Source organism: Musca autumnalis, unplaced genomic scaffold, assembly GCF_047663935.1.
Source record: "Musca autumnalis isolate F117 unplaced genomic scaffold, ASM4766393v1 scaffold_2, whole genome shotgun sequence".
NCBI lineage: Eukaryota > Metazoa > Arthropoda > Insecta > Diptera > Muscidae > Musca > Musca autumnalis.
The window spans coordinates 175980155-175999324 of record NW_027411755.1 but is presented as its reverse complement, the minus strand read 5'-3'; the positions used below and the strand labels follow the sequence as shown (position 1 = coordinate 175999324).

General features: G+C 37.7%; 1 protein-coding gene across 1 annotated transcript; it reads right to left on the bottom strand.

The window, feature by feature from the left end:
- Positions 1–1083: 1083 nt before the first annotated feature.
- On the bottom strand, positions 1084–10640 carry RpL7-like (Ribosomal protein L7-like). The gene is made up of 3 exons (XM_073966163.1): positions 10507–10640; positions 9795–10437; positions 1084–1343 (listed from the first exon to the last, which is right to left on the bottom strand). The coding sequence occupies exons 1-3, from the start codon at positions 10515–10517 to the stop codon at positions 1230–1232; spliced, it is 768 nt and encodes a 255-aa protein (XP_073822264.1). The 5' UTR covers positions 10518–10640; the 3' UTR covers positions 1084–1229.
- Positions 10641–19170: the final 8530 nt, after the last annotated feature.

Genomic DNA, 19170 nt, shown 5'->3' with positions numbered 1-19170 from the left:
CATAGCACAACTTCATTCCGAAATTATTATTGAATGTATTGTTCAACAAATTCCACAAATATTTACATTTTTCATTCATAATTTAGTTTTTTTTTTGGTTCTTGCTTTCAAAAAACACCTTTTTTACATCTACCTTCATCATATTCCCTATAGTACACATAGGTTTTCATAGTTCGATTACCGGTTACTCTCGAAACATTCGATCAACGATTTCGATCGAATCTCGTCATGCCGCTTTTTTATCGTGTCGAAATCTTTTTCACGAGCAAATACTCGATCGAATCGAATCACGTAATTAGGCCCCTGCTTGTGTGTTACCGCCGCAAGCAACCCTCAATCTAGGGGACAGGGTTTCCTCACCCAATCACTTCAGGAGATATCTACAAGATCTGGAGTAAGAGAGGTCCGAAGGTATAATCGAGAACCTCTAGTGTGGCGAGCCTATCAGGCATTCATACTGATACAGTTCCGCAGGCAGTACAAAGGTACAGTGCGAATGCCTTACCCAGAGACCATACCCCCATCCAACACAAAAGCCGAATGTTACGAATGACGTCAACTAATTATTTCCCTAGGGTCAGATATTTTATTCCGCACTTTAAAGAGCACGTACACAATAACCCGGGCGGACAGTTTTACGTTGGACAATGTTATTCCAAGCGTAATATCATCCAAAACGCTCTGAAATTGCGAAATTACAATGGTAATTTTAACACAGATGGATACTTGACCAAAGTTCTTAGTTTGTCTTTAGCCACCCTAATAATTCTACTGAAGCCAAGTATGAATGCCGTCCATAGAGTTTACACGCCTCCGTTGCAACAAGATTCAAATTTGCGAGCTGGTGTTTTTCTCCGTGTTTGTTATGTAAATTTTCAATGCACAGCTTTCTTCCTGCTCCGAGAGATAACTCTGTTCAGCTTTCCTTTACATTGGGATCCTTGTGCATACTTCCTAATAAATTTAGCTTTCCCAGATTTTCGATGCTAGTTGTATCCTTATAGCTATTCTTACTAAATTTTTCCGTGGGCACAGTTTGTGGTGGTATGTGAGTTATGTGTTGCAAATGATATCGAAAAAACATTTTTTTTGTTTAAAATTATTTCAATTTTCTTTTTTATTAAAATAATTATAATTATTATTTTTCTTTTTTAGGAGAGACACTTAAAAGCTAAAATTTATTTATATAAAATGAAATCCAAATATAAAAATAAGAAATTTTTCATTTTTTATATACAACGTTGTACCAAATCATTGATACCATTACCACGATCACCATATTCGCCACCGCGTTTAAACGAAACTGACACTTTATTTTTCCAACCATCACGGGGACTTGATAACTGAAAGTACAAGAAAATGTAATACAAGTTAATAAAAATACATACATACATATGTACATTTTTTATAAGTGTCATTAAAGGAAAGTCCATTAAAAGGTTAATTTTATTTTTAGAGTACAAAAAAAAACATTGTTCCACAACATCCCATACGGGACAAGGGAGACTTCTCTTATATCAATGAGTGCACCCGATTCATATTTAGCTCAATGATATGGGACTACTGTTTATCGCCGAGTCCGAACGGCGTGTCTTAAGACACCACTTGTGGAGAAGTTTTTCAAGGCTGAAATACTCAGGAAATGTCGCCAACATTACTGAGGGGTATTTTGCCACCGTTGAAAAATGTTTGATGTTGCTTGGCCGGGGAATCGAACCCCCGACCTTCTGCGTGCAAGGCGGGCGTGCATACCATTGCACCACGGTGGCACCACATTATAAATTAGATTCGGATCAAAAGTTTGCAACACAACAATAATGGTCCACCTTATATTATATAGCGAATCGAATAACTCAAGTAATTGAGTCGTAATCACGCAACAAGTCGCAGTTTTGATCGGACCAGCGAGAGAAGAATAATATTCATTTCGAAGAATATCACATTTTCGACTGTGGCAAAAAATACGCCAGTATTTCAGACATGTAGAACTTCTTTAAAAGTGGTATCTATGACACGTCGTTCGGTTATAAAAAGTAGGTCCTATACTATTGAGCCAATATGAGACGGGAGCACTCATTGATATGAGAAAAGTCTCCCTTGACACTTCGGGGAAGTTTGTGGGAACATATCGCTCCTTTACTCAAAGAGTGGCATAACTCAAAAAATGGATTTTTTATGTTAGCAATTTCAATTTTATCTACGACTTTTACTTTATATTGAATCAAATTTTCAAGTTGATATCTCTAAAACTCATCGAGATTCAGCTTATTTTCTAGGCATATGTGCAGTTACTCCAGAAATTTTTGGTCTCAATTACTATGCTATAATTTTATTCCCCATTCTTCTATCGATAATGGACATATTTGAGGTTATTCTGAACGATAATTCCCCGTGATTTTTTTCACTTTCTCTCTTAAGTTGAAACGGCGGAAAGACAAAATTCACGGGGAATTTTCCTTCAGAATAACCACCATTGTTCAAAAGCCCCGCCCAAAGGTATGTGCATTTTATTCATGTAGGCTATGTAATCGGATCTATAAGTGACATAATTAGGCCCAATGTTTTTGATACTCAACTTATAAACGCCTAAAAATGTACGCCTCAAAGTGGTTCACAATGTTTTTTGCTGGATAAGGTTTAAGGTTTAGCAGTAATTAAGGTCCTTTCTTAGAAAGCGAAACGTTATTCCATATTGTTCCCTTAAAGTTCTACTCCACTAAAATTGCGATATTATTAAAATATTATTAAAATTTAGGTAATTTGGACAGGTTTTTAGGCAAAAAGTCGATTTTTGCACTTTTAATAACGCGAGTTTACTAATTTGATTCGAAGAAAGAACATGTCAAATTATATGGATGTCCAATTTGTTTTCAAAAATATTCAAAATTCGCGGTATAATTCATAGATAAAAACAAAATTTTGAAAACAAAATAAAAAATTTAATAATAGATTAAAACTCAGAGTTTGGTAATAATCAAATACATAGATATGATATTCAGTGAAATGCAGGCGGTGTGTACTATCTGTTTCAAAAAATAATTTTCTTCAACATGTTTGGTTACAGCGGAAAAATCGTCATATAGGATACAACCTGAGATTTTTTTAACAAAATTATAGTTTTATATTACAGACTTTTACAAAATTGTCCAACCTTGTCTGAAATTTTGCCACTGTAAATATATTCAGCAAAGGGTTCTGAATCAACTACTACATAAAATACCAAGTTGCGATTTTTGAGTTATATCACTTTTTTGAAGGTGCCCTCCTTTCAGAAAAAAATATATTTTTAAATTTTTGGTTTGGTGAAGAAAATATTAAACAAAACAAGTAAAAAAAGCGTTAAGTTCGGCCGGGCCGAACTTTTCATACCCTCCACCATAAAATATTCATTCCTGTCCCCAACTTTAAGTGAGTACGTTAAAATGTCAGATAATGTACATAAAATGCTTCTTCCTTTTTTATGGTGCCTATATCTAACTGTTGACAATTTTTGGTGGGCTAGAAATTGGGAGGTACTGTTATATAGGGGTTATAATAAAACATGGACCTATGTTGACAGTTTGTGATGGGAGCCTTTAATGTCAAATAACTCCTAATTCGGTTAAAAATTGTAGCTAGAATCCTCAAAATACCGAAATCGGTACATAACGTGGGAACTTCAAATGTCATTAACAGCTAGTTCGGAGGTATGTGGGCTATACGAAAATATGAACTTAAATGAACAATTTTTGTTGCAGAATTGTTGTTGCCTTTTAAATTTCAAATTACAAAAAGTTCGTCCAAAAAATAAAACTAAGGTACGGAAAATCGGTAGGTTTGTTTTGGGGCTATACTAAAACATGGACCTACGTTCGGTTAAACATTTAAGTAAAATCCTCAAAGTACCGAAAATCGGGAATTATCGTTATATTGGGGCCATGTTAAAAATTGTTGATGCAGATGTGTGGTGAGAACTACAACGTGAAAATTGGGAGGTACCGTTATAAGGGAGCTATATCCGAACATGGATCTATGTTGACAATTTTTAATGGAGAGGTGTTGTGACCACTAGGAACTTCAAATGTCAAATTACTGCTAGTTCGGTTTAATATTGTAACTAAAATTATCAAATTACTGAAAATCGGGAGGTACTTTTATATGGGGGCTTTATCAGTACATCGACCTTTCTTGACAATTTTTGGTGCAGAGGTGTGGTGACCACTAAGAATTTCAAATGTTCAAACTACAGATAATTCTGTTAAAACTTGTAGGTAAAATTCTCAAAATACCGAAAATCGGGAGGTACAGTTGTATGGGGGCTATACCAAAACATGGACCTATTTTCATAATTTTTTTCGAATATAAGTTTTTTGGTCACTAAGAACCTTAAATATCAATTTATAGCTTATTGGGTCTAGAAATGTGACTTAAAACATCAAAATACCTGAAAACGGGCGGTAACGTTATATGGGGGCTATTGCAAAACATGGAGCTATGTCCATTAATTATATAAGTTTATTGACATTTAAGAACCCTAAATGTCAAGTTATAGCTAAATCGGTCTGAAAATGTAGCTAAAAACGGCAAAATACCGGGGGGTACCGTTATATGGGGGCTATACCAAAACGTGGACCGATCGAACCAAATTTAAATGGAAGGTGCTTACACCTGGGAAGTTTTTGCAGATTCTGAAACTACAATGCTCATAGATGAAAAATGTCAAGAAACAAAAAATCGCCGGAGGGATTTTTAAATAAATCGCGATTTAAGTTCACATTTTTAGGGGTTCTTTAGGTTTTCACGATTTTGCTTGGAAACCGCGAGTCCTATGTAAATGGACCTAAAGAAAATATTGTAGCTTTGAAAATTCTCCACAAGATTTGGAGAAGTTTTACCGTTTTTGAAATATAGAAGTTCAAATTGAGACAATCGCCGGAGGGATTTTTAAATAAATCGCGATAAAAATTCACAATTTTAGGGTTTTTTTTAGGTATTCACGATTTTGCTTGGAAACCGCAAATCGTATCGAAATGAGTCTAAAGATAATGTTGTAGCTGTGAAAATTTTCTACAAGACTGACCATCAGGTTTTTTCGTAGGTAGTTCATGTTTTTAGGTTTTTATCTTAAGTCTTCAACATTTTGCTTGGAAACCGCAAGTCATATCAAAGTCTAAAGAAAATGTTGAAGCTGTGAAAATTCTCTACAATATTGGATGATTTTTTTTCCTAGGTTGTTCCATTTTCAAGGTTTATAAGTTTAATTTGGGAAATTGCAGTAATGACATTGTTTTATAAGGATGCGATACAGTCAGTGCATTGTCTCAATTTGAACTTCTATATCTCAAAATCAGTAAAACCTACGAAAATGTCGTAAAGGTCAGAACTTTCTTTAGGCCCATTTACATAGGACTCGCGGTTTCCAAGCAAAATCGTGAAATCCTAAAGAAAATCCCTCCGGCGATTTTTTTGTTTCTTGATTTTTATCATCTATGAGCACTGTAGTTTCAGAGTTTGCAAAAACTTCCCAGGTGTAAGCAGCTTCCATTTAAAATTAGTTAAGGCGCACCGTGACTTTTTATACCCTCCATTATAAAATATTCTTAACTTAATGCCCGTAATTTCTACGCGTAGTTATCTATGAGTTCATAGATATCCCCCGTGTAAGCAAAATGTCATAATTTCAATCCATAGGTAACGTTACCGGGTCGAAAACGGCCGTGTTACTTACACCAAGGATTTTGCCTGGTTGATCATTGCCAATGTGTTAAAAATTTTAAAACACTTATATGTGGCAATGTTTTTACGAAATAAGTCCCAATTTACATTAGGCTAGTTTACTTGCGGCAATTGTCAGTTTGTTGGTGAGAGAGGGGGCTGAGAGGCAAAGGGTTACCATATGCCTCACCTCTCTCTCCATCAAACTGACAATTGCCGCAAGTAAACTCGCCTAATGTAAATTGGGACTAATGAATGAAAATCACCAATGTTACCACACGTTTTCAAAATTTACACGCCTCGGTAAATGGCACGTAGAAATTACCAAACGAGTAGGTAAAGATAACTAATAGGTAGCTACCTACCCGGTTACCTAGGGCTAGAATTACGGGCATAAATGGAATAATTTCCTTTCCCGTCCACAACTTTAGGTGCAAAAATTTTTCGACCTCGGATAGCCCTAATGCCTAAATTATCGAATCTAATCTAAAAAAATGTTCAATCAGGTGGTACCTATATTGACAATTTTTGGTGGAAAAGCTTTTGACTGTAGGGTACCTCAAATGCTAAATTACGGGAAGTTCCGTCGAACAGTGTAGCTAATACCCTCAAAATACCGAAAATCGGGAGGTACCGTTATATATGATCTATATTGACAACTCTTGATGGAGACGTGTTGTGACCAATAGGAGCTTCAAATATCAAATTACAAGTTCGGTCAAGAAATACAGCAGGTGGAGCTATAATGGAACGTTTTATGACCCCTGGGAATCTCAAACGTCAAATTACGGATAGTTTCGTCAAACAATGTAGCTGAAGCCTTAAAAATATTAAAAATCGTGGGGTAACGTTATATGGGAGCTATACCAAAACATAGAAATATGTTGACGATTTTTGGTGGACCACTAAGAACCTCAAATGTCACATTACAGGTAAAAAAAAAAACATTGTTCCACAACATCCCATACGGGACAAGGGAGACTTCTCTCATATCAATGAGTGCACCCCGATTCATATTTAGCTCAATGATATGGGACCTACTGTTTATCGCCGAGTCCGAACGGCGTGTCTTAAGACACCACTTGTGGAGAAGTTTTTCAAGGCTGAAATACTCAGGAAATGTCGCCAACATTACTGAGGGGTATTTTGCCACCGTTGAAAAATGTTTGATGTTGCTTGGCCGAGGAATCAAACCCCCGACCTTCTGCGTGCAAGGCGGGCGTGCATACCATTGCACCACGGTGGCACCCCACAGGTAGTTCGGTTAAAAGTTTTAGCTATTCTCAAAATACCGAAAATCAGGATGTAAAGTTAGTTATCAAAACACAGACCTATGTTGACGATTTTTAGTGAAAAAATTTCTTGGCCGCTTAGAACCTCAAATGTTAAATTACAGCTAGTTCGGTTAAAAGTTTTCGGTAAAATCCTCAAAATACGGAAAACCGGGAGATACCGTTATATGTGGGCTATGCCAAAATATGGACCTATGTCCATAATTTTTGGAATATAATTTTGTTGGTCACTAAAAACCCTAAATATCAAAAATGTGACTAAAAACTTCAGAATACCTCAAATAGAGGATATACCAAAACGTGACCAAAATCGAACTTGACCTGCCTGCAAACAAAAGACGTATGTATATTCCCAAAAATTGCAGCGTCCGATCTCCATTTTTGTAGATCCTAGAGTGATTACAACAGACGGACGGACAGACATGCATAGATCGTCTCAGAATTTTACCCTCATCAAGAACATATACTTTATAGGGTCGGAAACAAAAAATTTGACAGATTGAAACTACCTTATAATTTCATCAAGCTCCATACTATGGTGGAGGTTGTAAAAATTGGTGGTTTAGCTAGGAAAGTCGAATTCTAAACCAATCAGCTCCGTATACTTTAAAATTATCCAATTTTTACTGACAATTTGTTTAGGATCGCGGGAGGGACAGGAAAAATAGTTTTGCTTTACAAAGATCTTGATCAATCTTAAGTCTTTGATAAAGTCATTCACGGCAAAATTTTTTCGGACGTCGATCAAAGAACACTTCGTAAGTGAAATTCAAGAACAAGATGACGAAGCAAATTAAAATGTTTAACTTATACCTTTCTTCTATAGCATCCCCTTCAGACGACATAGTGATCGTTACGTATGGGATAATTGCACGCTCATGGCTGATAAATTTTAAGAATGTTGAACTAAGACTTAATCGATCTATGCCCCAGCATCTTTTATATCTCCTATCTTTATATCTCATATCTCCTATCTCCCACTAGATAAGTTAGGGATAAAATTCGCTGTGGGAGTTATTACGATCAATCCAACAAGAAATATCCATGATAATCTCATCATTATTTTTAAACCTATCCAGAATGACCTTTGTTTCGTTGGTCTCTGAGTAAAGCAGTTAATGAGCATCATATCCTGTGATCTCTTGCAGTGAAAAAACGGGGTAATCAATAAACATATATGTATATGTACATATAAAAAATTGGGTGGCATAGGCACCGAATACTTTTTTAAATCTTTTGAATAATTATGTCAGGAAGAATGGAGTTGCTCAATAGAAAATTATATCGTTATAAACTTCACATGAACTACCTTCGACAAGCATGTTCAAAACAAACCTCAAACAGTAATTAAACTGCACTTAAGCGAAAATGTTGAGTTTATGTGAGGAGGTGGCGGAAAGAGTTGTTCGATACACCTTCATCGATCTTAATTAAGTTGGAGGGAAATAATACGATGTGCAAAGATTAGACCGATGTCAGTTATTCCTTTTGATAGTTATCAGGCCACCAGTCATGTTTGTTGGTCACAGTTGGATTTTTAGGCTTTTGGACCATTATTTTAGGAAGCATAGCCGTGCAAACGAAAAACATTTTATCACTGTATTTTAGGAACTGTAAGCGAAACAGCAGTTAAGCGATGCTGAAATTTTGTGAAGTTGTCGTCTGTGAGCTTTTGGGCAGTAAATATTTGATTTGATTCATGTCAGGTTATTACCAGTTTCTGATGAACTTAGCAAGGCACTGAAGTACCTGAATAAACTCATTCTGATTCCTTGAGTCATACGAATGTTTGGAAAATATTATTATGTATGGACATGTGAGGGATATGTTCCAGGTTTTTAGTTTAGCCTCATCAAGAATATAACTGCTATTTTTTTTTTTGTATTTTGATCACTATGGGTGTATCGAATACCCATAGTGATTAAATATTTGTACTCGTACTTTCCGTTAGTATTGGAACACGTTTCCTTCTTAATACTCATATTCTTCTATTATTTCCACTCATTCTACAACATTTTCCTCTAATTTTCTATTTGAGCACTTTCCAGAATGAACGCAATGGAGCACAAGGCCTTCGAGTGCAGTAGCTGTCAATTACGATGGCTTCGGGTCTTTGGCTAAAATTGATTATACGAAAAGCTGGCAGAAAAATCTGAAAATCTTTTTGCCATGGGTAGATCTTCTCGACCTGATTATAAAAATATAAAACTTTTCGGGGGGAAGTCCATACTTCCCGAGATATGTGCATCTGAAGTTCCGAAAATTGCCTTATTTAATTGGAAAAAAATTACAATTTAAAAGAAAATTTTATTTTCGTGCCCAAGATTTGCTCCTGTCCATAGGAGAAAGTCATAAAACCCGGCCTAAGGTCGGATATTTGGGAAAAAAAATACAATTTAAAAGAAAATGTTGTTCTCGTGCCCGAGATTTTCACCTGTCCATAGGAGAATCTTAAATTCCCGACCGAAGGCCGGATACTTAAGAGACACATTGTATAGCATATGATAGTATATTTCGTAAGCTTTACAATGGTACCCATATTGTCATTATCCGATCAAAAATTACCATGTTATAAACAATGGAATTTCCGGAACTTCAAAGGTACCTATCTCGGAAAGTATGGACTTCCCCGAAGAACTTTACATTTTTGTAATAAGGACGAGAAGATTTACCTGTACTAAAAATTTCAGATTTTTCTGCCAGCTGTTCGTATAATCAATTTGTTCCGCGTCTTTTGACATATAATCCAGTAACCAGTAACTTTCAGTAACTTCTTTTCATTTTCACAAAATCTATTTCAATACTCACCAAAAATGAACACAGGAAAGATTTGACAGCATTGAAATTGGGTCCCACAGTAAAGATTTCATGGATAATATCTTCCAAACAAATGATACCCTTATCGCCCAACTGTTCTTCAATCATGGTGTTCGATTGAATGGGAGTCTTTTTGCCGTTGATCATGGCAAAACCTTTTTTAAATACCAAATCACGTATTGTAGCAATGTTTGGAAAGCCGTAGACAACAAACGGTTCAATTACTTTCAACAGAATTTGATTTTCTTTACTGTTCTCCAGAAAGACAGCATGATGACGATGGGTCATACCTAATGTTTTCATTATTTTATTTGTTGTTTCATCGAAAATCTTTTTGCCAGCGTGTCTCATAACCAGCAGAAGTTTTTGATTGATTTTTGTCGAATCATTTGTATCGCAAATGTTGGTGGTACGCAGAGTGTGTTTGATACGATTCGCCGTACGTTCTGCCTTCAAGTAGTTCATAACAAACGATTCAGCTCTACGGAATTTATGATGATTACGGATTTTAGCAACACGTTCAGTTTTTAGCCTTTTCTTTTGTTCCAATGTCGCCTTATCCTGTAGAATGCGACGTTTGCGATGGGCCAAAACCGATATGGTTTTGCCAGGCAGTTTATTTGGAACGGCATATCTATAACGAAGTGGGAAATATATAGGAATAAATAAGTAATTACTTGGGTGGGGATTGCACTTTACTCACTTGTCTGACATCTTTGAAATTGGGTGTTTATTCAAAATTAAAATTATTAAAATTCAGCATGCACTCCGTCAAACTAAAACCAACCAACACGTGCAGCTAAAAAGTCAAATGAAAATAAATGCAGTGCTGCATAGAAATCGTAGTTTTAGTACAATCATATGTCAACTATTTTAGTACTAAACAAGAAAAGATAATTCAACCTATTATGACTACGGAGCCTGTGTGGCAAATGTTCGGTGAAAAATTCTAGTGGTCTGTTCCTTTACTTTTGAAAGTGGTAAAACCGGCAAAAGTAGCAGAAGTTGCAATCTGCTTCCTTATGAATTGTATGTAAAGGAACGCTTTTCGAGTAAAAAGTTGTAAAACTTGAAGATTCTTGCACGTAAAGGAACAGAGCTTATGCTTGGTTTACATTTACGAAATCCACTCGATTTCAACTGTCAAATTCATAGCTTAAACGTCAAATGAAATCCAATGGATTTCAGATGAGATTTCATTTGACGTTTGAGCTATGGAATTGACAGTTGAAATCGAGTGGATTTCGTAAATGTAAACTTAGCATTAGGTCTGTTCGATAACTTGGCAACGCGCAAAAATAAACTGGATTTCACGAAATCCTGAAATACACCCAGGTTTGTGCCAAGTTTACACGTACGCTCCGAAATCCACTAGATTTCACGAAATCCTGAAATACACCCCGTTGCATACACTTTTTTTGTTCATTTCAAACATATCAGAACAATAAAGGTAGGTGCATATGCGCAGTTAATCGAACATGAATTTTCAGAACAAGTTGTTGTAAATTGAATTTCTCATTAAAAATACGCGACTATATAAAGCGTTAAGGGCCAAATACATACAATCCGTTGTGTGACGCGTTGAGTGTTGAAAACAACAACGACATGAAAAATGTGTAAGTGATGCCAAGTTTGTTCTTGAAGTTTTCATGTGGTTGTTGTAACGCGACGCTCAACGGACCGTACGTGCAGCGGCCTTTACCGCTTTATGTCGAAATTTATAGCAAATTACACAATTAATACTAAAAAAAACAAGCGAATACTTATTTTTATCATTGAGAGATCATAATTAGAAATATTTACTGGTAAAAGTGGTTTCCTCAGAACCCGCAATATAGTACTACTTCCACCATTTTCGTTCCCGCACCTTTGGAGTTATGATTTCAATACATCTTTCGATGCAGTCCACACGGAGTTATGAAAAATGCACTCCGCTCGATACATTTTGGAAGCACTCGCTTATAGATCCCTAGCCAAGCAAGCCAATTTTTTGATCCCTACAGTCGCAGTCTTTTTTTCTGGACACAAGAAAGAGTATCTAAAATTATAAGAATTTGTTTAAAAAAAATAAAGAAATACAAACTAAAGATACGAACATTGCAGTAATTCACGAGACGCAAATTATTTTTGAAGTGGAGTTAGAGTTTTTTTGGAGATCTGAACTCAAGTTGGAGGAAAAATGAAAAACCATTTGGATGATGAAGCAATATCAGTTGCGGTGTCACAAAAAGCAGAGCAGAGGAAGTAAACTCAGTTATGATCAAATTTAATGGAGAGTTTTTATAATTTGTATTAGTGTAATAATGTTAATATTCTTGTTTACACGAATAAACAATGTATTTTATTTATTTTGGGATATTTGCAATGGCTTGCATTTTATAGCATCTTTAGACTGCATTTAAATTCAATTCAAAACACTACATCAAAGGCTGTGATTTGGATCGAAAATGGAGTGCATCCTAGCTGTGTGCCGTGGAAGCAAAATAGAGTGTATCCTAGCTGCTCGCTCTCTTGTAAAATTCATAGGTGAATTCATAGGAAAAGATGTACTCCAGCGGCAATTGTTCTAGTGATTTAACTGCATCCGCGGATGCAAACCTTTTGCTGGGTACCTGCGAAAGAAAGATTTGTCATATATTGATATTTATTGTTCTAAAAGTACGGGTACGAAAATGTACAAATATTGTAAAAATTCTAGCTGAAATGTCGCCATATCTGGAAATCGGATGCCAGCAGTCACGATGTTAAGGCCGTGACAGAATCAGCTCGTTGTTTCCTTTCAAATGTCAAATTATATGGGGAACGCCGGCGGAATTGCAAAGAAGCTCTGGCATTCCTTTACAATTTTACATTTGGGAGACAAGCAACGATTGATTCAATTTCTACCTTTAGATCAGCCAAACTTGTCAAGTAAGAGATAAGAGAATGGCATTTTTGTTTTCACTGTCTTTAGTTTTGGGTACAACTTTTCTATTTTTGGAACACGTTTGTAGCAATAATATTCTGCAGTGAATTTTATATTTTACTCTGTTTGGTACTTTTAACAAAAACAGCAAAGTTCTAAATCTCATATGTTTTTCTAAAACCGACTAACTATCCAGATACATCTACCTTTATTATTGCTCCATGTCATTTGACGTTTTAAGCCATGGTTACAGGGTTGTATTTTTCAGTGTTTTTCATACCTGGCCTACCTCTACTTTATACCCCGGTTACACTATTGAAGGTTAACCCACTGGGTTTCATAGATGCAGTGGGTTAATCTTTGCTGGTTACACTTAGCTTTTCGAGGATATAAACTGTCAGCTGATGTTTGTTTACGTATACATACAAAATAACTAATAAGGTCGTGTGTTACACTTTTACAATTTCTCGTATGAGATATCGTCCCCTCGTTGCTCATATTGATATATTTTACACATAGGGATACATTTTTGTATCATGGTATCAATCGTACTTTTTGTTAAAAAAGTGTCTAATGAAAATAAAATAAATAATTTTATGATTTCCAAATAACTTTAGATTTATTAACTCTATAAAATCTCATGCGACCAATCGTAAACGTGTAAAACACGACAAACTCTGTTGCAAAAACAGTTGCAACTTTTGGTACTTTTTGAGTAGAGTTGGTTTTGTTTGCACAAATACCGAATACAACACTGTATTTTTGGTGGATTTGTGCCGGATTTAAAATAAACCCAGTCGTGAGAGGATTTAATTTTTGTATGGCAAATCTGGTCAGATTTGACCAGATTAAGCAATAAATCCTCATGAAGTGGGTTAACCCGGCAAAAAGCTGTAGTGTAACCGTGCTATTATTCTACCATGGGCTAAACCTAGTTTCATACATGCCTTAAAACCCATGAATTGTATCGCTCATTTACTCAAATAGTGGCATAACTCAAAAAATGCGTTAGCAGTTTATATTCTTTCTACGACCTTTACTTTACATTGAGTCAAATTTTCACGTTGATATCTCTAAAATTTAAGCTGAAAACACATCCAGCGTTTGAGTAAAGTTTTGTGTAATTTCTGGTAGATGAATACAAGATAAAGCTCCGTTCACGTAATGGTAAAAGTTGCAAAAGAGCGAACTTTCTAAAATGAGTTCCACATACACATTTTCCAAAAGGTACGGGAACGAAAAAATATCAGAAAAGGCCTGGGTATATAAGCTGCCTCGCCTGGTTGCCTTGCTTCATTTCTGACATAACAAAAATAAAAGAACAAAGAAGGCGAAGCCAATTTCGAACTAGGTTATGTCGGAAATGAAGAAGGCGAGGCAGCCAGGCTTAAACGTCAAAAGAACAGGAACAAATGTCAAAGTCGCAGTGGTAGCCAATCAGAAGCCGGCAAACATGTTGTAAATGTTTGCTCGCCCGAATTTGTAGTGTAAAAGTTTCTAAACAGAAAGATATTCAGCCAATTTTTTGTCCTGGTCCACACTACAGTGATATCAAAGAAATAATTTAATGAAATTAAGCGTTCTTATAGTCCGTTTATATTATAACTTTTTGCCGCGTTAAGGCATGTTTATATTATAGCTTTTTGCTGGGTTAATCTTTTTTATGAAGATTTATTTGAAATATAAGCAATGGAATTGATATTTGAAATCCAGTGGGTTTGTTAAATCCGGTTATATATTGTTACGGAATTAGATTTGACTAATCTCCGTGTAGACGTTGTTTTATTTCCCAGTACGATTTGTACCAAATAAAACAGGGTTCGTTTTAGATTACGTTTCTACAATGCTTTATTTACTTTATTACACTTATTCGTAACCGACTTTAATTACTAAGCACGCAGCTTGTCTCTAGTTAGCACGCAGCTGTTCTTTTACCGATCTGTTCAGTTCAACGCTCAAAACACAACTACCCCTCCATTGCCATTTCCCCGGTAATTTATATCCCAAAGTCTCCCTGTTCGAGAAATATCTAGAGCATATGGCAACACCTCGAATCTGTGCAGCGAACACACAGACACACATTCGCACTAAGCGAACAACCATACTCACATACATACATGGGGAAATACAATTGGACGACAAGCACAGTAATGACGTAACAACAACAAACAAGTGCAAAGAAATAAAGAGGTGACAAACTAAACAATAATTACATGACTATGGCAAAGCAAACAAAAGAACAATAACAAAAGGTAATGTAACGACTAGAATGATGAAGAGAGTTCTACATGGTAGTTGTTGTTGCTTAAATAAAGTAACTGCGTAATAAAAACTTTACGTTACAATTCAAATTTTTAAATTAACGGAAATTAAACTAAACTAACTTAAACCTATCAGTTACATTCGTAACATTGCCTCCCGCTTAAGCCTGTTCGTCCCGAATAGGCACAGTTCCCTCTCCGTGGTATGGGCATTGGTAACACTGCCTCCCGCTTAAGCCTGTTCCTCCAGACTAGACGCAGTTCTCGTTCCGTAGTGGTGGCAACCGATTTAGATGTATCCTCTACTGCGTCAGCTTTGGACTCTTGCTCTTCTGGACGACGTTGCTTTCTCTCCAGGAATCGCGATGCTATACCTTCTTTCTTCGTGGTCACCTTCCTAAGTGCCACCTGTTCTTCCTCGGACTTGCCCTTCCTTGCTGTACGGCCGCTTTCCGATGGACCTTTCCTCGACGCACATCTTCGCTTTCTCGTCCTCGTTGCTGGATTTTTCCGCTTTCCTACGGGCCAATTGTCGGCGGCTTCCACCTTCAGCGTACGGACATCGACAGCGATCTCCCGGATTCTGCCTTTGGGCGATGTTTGCTTTCCTCGTTGTAGCCCACATTTATCGGTATTTCCACATTGGACCAAGTCATCACACGGTGCTTTATGTCCAGGTTGATATCGAAGGCAATCATGAAGTCTACACCAAGTATAACTTCGTCCACAATATCGGCCACTATAAAATCGAAATTTACCGATTTTCTACCCATGCTCAGCCTTTGGTAGGCCTTTCCATGCACCGTTGTAGTCTCGCCTGTGGCCGTCCGCAATTTGACTCCATTTAATGGCAATACCTTCCCTTTTACCAAATCCGGTCTAATAATGGACTTTGTTGCACCGGTGTCCAATGTCAAGGTACGCAATACACCATTGATAAAGCCTTTTACCGTTAAGTTGTGATTCTTCTGCTGACTATGGCTATAGAAATTGTGGGACCATCGTTTTCATCCTCTGCCACCGGCGCCTCGTGATTAGCAGAACTTGCTGTATCTGATTCACCTGATGTCTCTCTTTGCAGATTCTTGGCCACCGGTTGGTCGTTGCTTTTTGAAGGCGGTGAGGTGGATCTGGGCCTTGTTTGTCTCACTCTGCATTCTCGGGCCAAGTGTCCAGTTTTCCGACAGTTATAACAAGTCTTTTTCGTTCTAGGAGCCCCTCGTTTCACATGCATTAGTGCATCTTTCAGCAGGTCGACAACGGTCTGGGAATTGTTGTCCTCCACTTCCAGCCTCCGCACGTTGTAAGCTTTAGGTTTCACCAGCATCTTCGCGGTTTCTTGGCCCAGGGCAAATGACACGGTTTCTGCAAATGTTCCTATCGGTGCCGCATACGTCGCAAATTTTATCTCTGGATCACGAATACCACTTGCAAATGTCTCAATCTTTATGCGGTCCACCAACGGATGTGTCTCTCCTGGATATGCCAGCTGCGCCAATCGCTCTATATCAGCCGCAAAGTCTTGTAAGGTCTCATTTGGCTTCTGGACTCTTCCCCTCAGTTCCATTCGGTAGATCTCTTGCTTGTGTTCACTACCGTACCTACGTTCAAGAGCAGCCATTATATCTCCATAGTTATTCCTAGAAGCGGCGGGAATACTCTGCAATACGTCAGCAGCATCACCCTTCAATGCCATCAGGAGTGATACCGCTTTGTCGTTTTCGTCCCAAGAATCTCTAGCAGCCATTGTCTCGAACTGTAATTTGAACACATTGAAAGAGGTAGAGCCGTCGAACACTGGAGGCTTAATTTTTAACGCGTTATGGATAGCTCTCACTGGGCCGCCTTTGATTTCCAGTTCCGACATTTTCTTCTCAAGGTTCACAAATTTCTCATCATGGGCCAGAACTTTCTCGTCAACAGACAAAATCTTTTTATCCAACTCTTTCATTTGTACCTCCACGTTTTCTACTCTCTTTTCAATCACCATCGTGATGTTCTCGAGTTTCTCGTTAATTTTTCTAGAATTCTCTTCCAACTCCTCTTTTAAGTTTCTTGAATTTTCTTCAAACATCCTAGAATTCTCTGCTTTCATTTCGTCCATTTTAGCATCTAATTTCTCCATCATTTTGGAATTTTCTTCGCTCTTTCTGGACATCTCTTCCAACATCTTACAGTTGTCAGATTTCATTTCCGCCATAAGTCTGGAAGTTTCTTCATTTTTCTTATTCATTTCCAGCATCATCATAGCCAGCATTGATTTCAAATCGTCACCCCTGGCAGCTACCGACGAAACTTCCTCAACGCTGGATTCGCCCTTTGCCGATAACTCGACTTCCTCCTTCTCGAACTCATATTCATCGATGTTCATTCCACGGCGCTCGAACTCTTCCAACAAGCGTTTTTGTAGTTCGGCCTTGTTGCCAGTAGAACACAACTCCAACTTGCTTAGCTCCTTCTTCAAGTCTTCCACTCGTAGATCCTTAAACTTCATTGTAGGATGATCGTAATCTCACTGCTGACACCAATTGTTACGGAATTAGATTTGACTAATCTCCGTGTAGACGTTGTTTTATTTCCCAGTACGATTTGTACCAAATAAAACAGGGTTCGTTTTAGATTACGTTTCTACAATGCTTTATTTACTTTATTACACTTATTCGTAACCGACTTTAATTACTAAGCACGCAGCTTGTCTCTAGTTAGCACGCAGCTGTTCTTTTACCGATCTGTTCAGTTCAACGCTCAAAACACAACTACCCCTCCATTGCCATTTCCCCGGTAATTTATATCCCAAAGTTTCCCTGTTCGAGAAATATCTAGAGCATATGGCAACACCTCGAATCTGTGCAGCGAACACACAGACACACATTCGCACTAAGCGAACAACCATACTCACATACATACATGGGGAAATACAATTGGACGACAAGCACAGTAATGACGTAACAACAACAAACAAGTGCAAAGAAATAAAGAGGTGACAAACTAAACAATAATTACATGACTATGGCAAAGCAAACAAAAGAACAATAACAAAAGGTAATGTAACGACTAGAATGATGAAGAGAGTTCTACATGGTAGTTGTTGTTGCTTAAATAAAGTAACTGCGTAATAAAAACTTTACGTTACAATTCAAATTTTTAAATTAACGGAAATTAAACTAAACTAACTTAAACCTATCAGTTACATTCGTAACATTGCCTCCCGCTTAAGCCTGTTCGTCCCGAATAGGCACAGTTCCCTCTCCGTGGTATGGGCATTGGTAACACTGCCTCCCGCTTAAGCCTGTTCCTCCAGACTAGACGCAGTTCTCGTTCCGTAGTGGTGGCAACCGATTTAGATGTATCCTCTACTGCGTCAGCTTTGGACTCTTGCTCTTCTGGACGACGTTGCTTTCTCTCCAGGAATCGCGATGCTATACCTTCTTTCTTCGTGGTCACCTTCCTAAGTGCCACCTGTTCTTCCTCGGACTTGCCCTTCCTTGCTGTACGGCCGCTTTCCGATGGACCTTTCCTCGACGCACATCTTCGCTTTCTCGTCCTCGTTGCTGGATTTTTCCGCTTTCCTACGGGCCAATTGTCGGCGGCTTCCACCTTCAGCGTACGGACATCGACAGCGATCTCCCGGATTCTGCCTTTGGGCGATGTTTGCTTTCCTCGTTGTAGCCCACATTTATCGGTATTTCCACATTGGACCAAGTCATCACACGGTGCTTTATGTCCAGGTTGATATCGAAGGCAATCATGAAGTCTACACCAAGTATAACTTCGTCCACAATATCGGCCACTATAAAATCGAAATTTACCGATTTTCTACCCATGCTCAGCCTTTGGTAGGCCTTTCCATGCACCGTTGTAGTCTCGCCTGTGGCCGTCCGCAATTTGACTCCATTTAATGGCAATACCTTCCCTTTTACCAAATCCGGTCTAATAATGGACTTTGTTGCACCGGTGTCCAATGTCAAGGTACGCAATACACCATTGATAAAGCCTTTTACCGTTAAGTTGTGATTCTTCTGCTGACTATGGCTATAGAAATTGTGGGACCATCGTTTTCATCCTCTGCCACCGGCGCCTCGTGATTAGCAGAACTTGCTGTATCTGATTCACCTGATGTCTCTCTTTGCAGATTCTTGGCCACCGGTTGGTCGTTGCTTTTTGAAGGCGGTGAGGTGGATCTGGGCCTTGTTTGTCTCAC

Bases quoted from the DNA above. Each gene is read 5' to 3' on its own strand.
- RpL7-like (XM_073966163.1), bottom strand. The intron at 1,344-9,794 runs GTGAGTATTGAA...TTGTACTTTCAG, and splicing joins CTTTCCTGTGTTCATTTTTG to TTATCAAGTCCCCGTGATGG.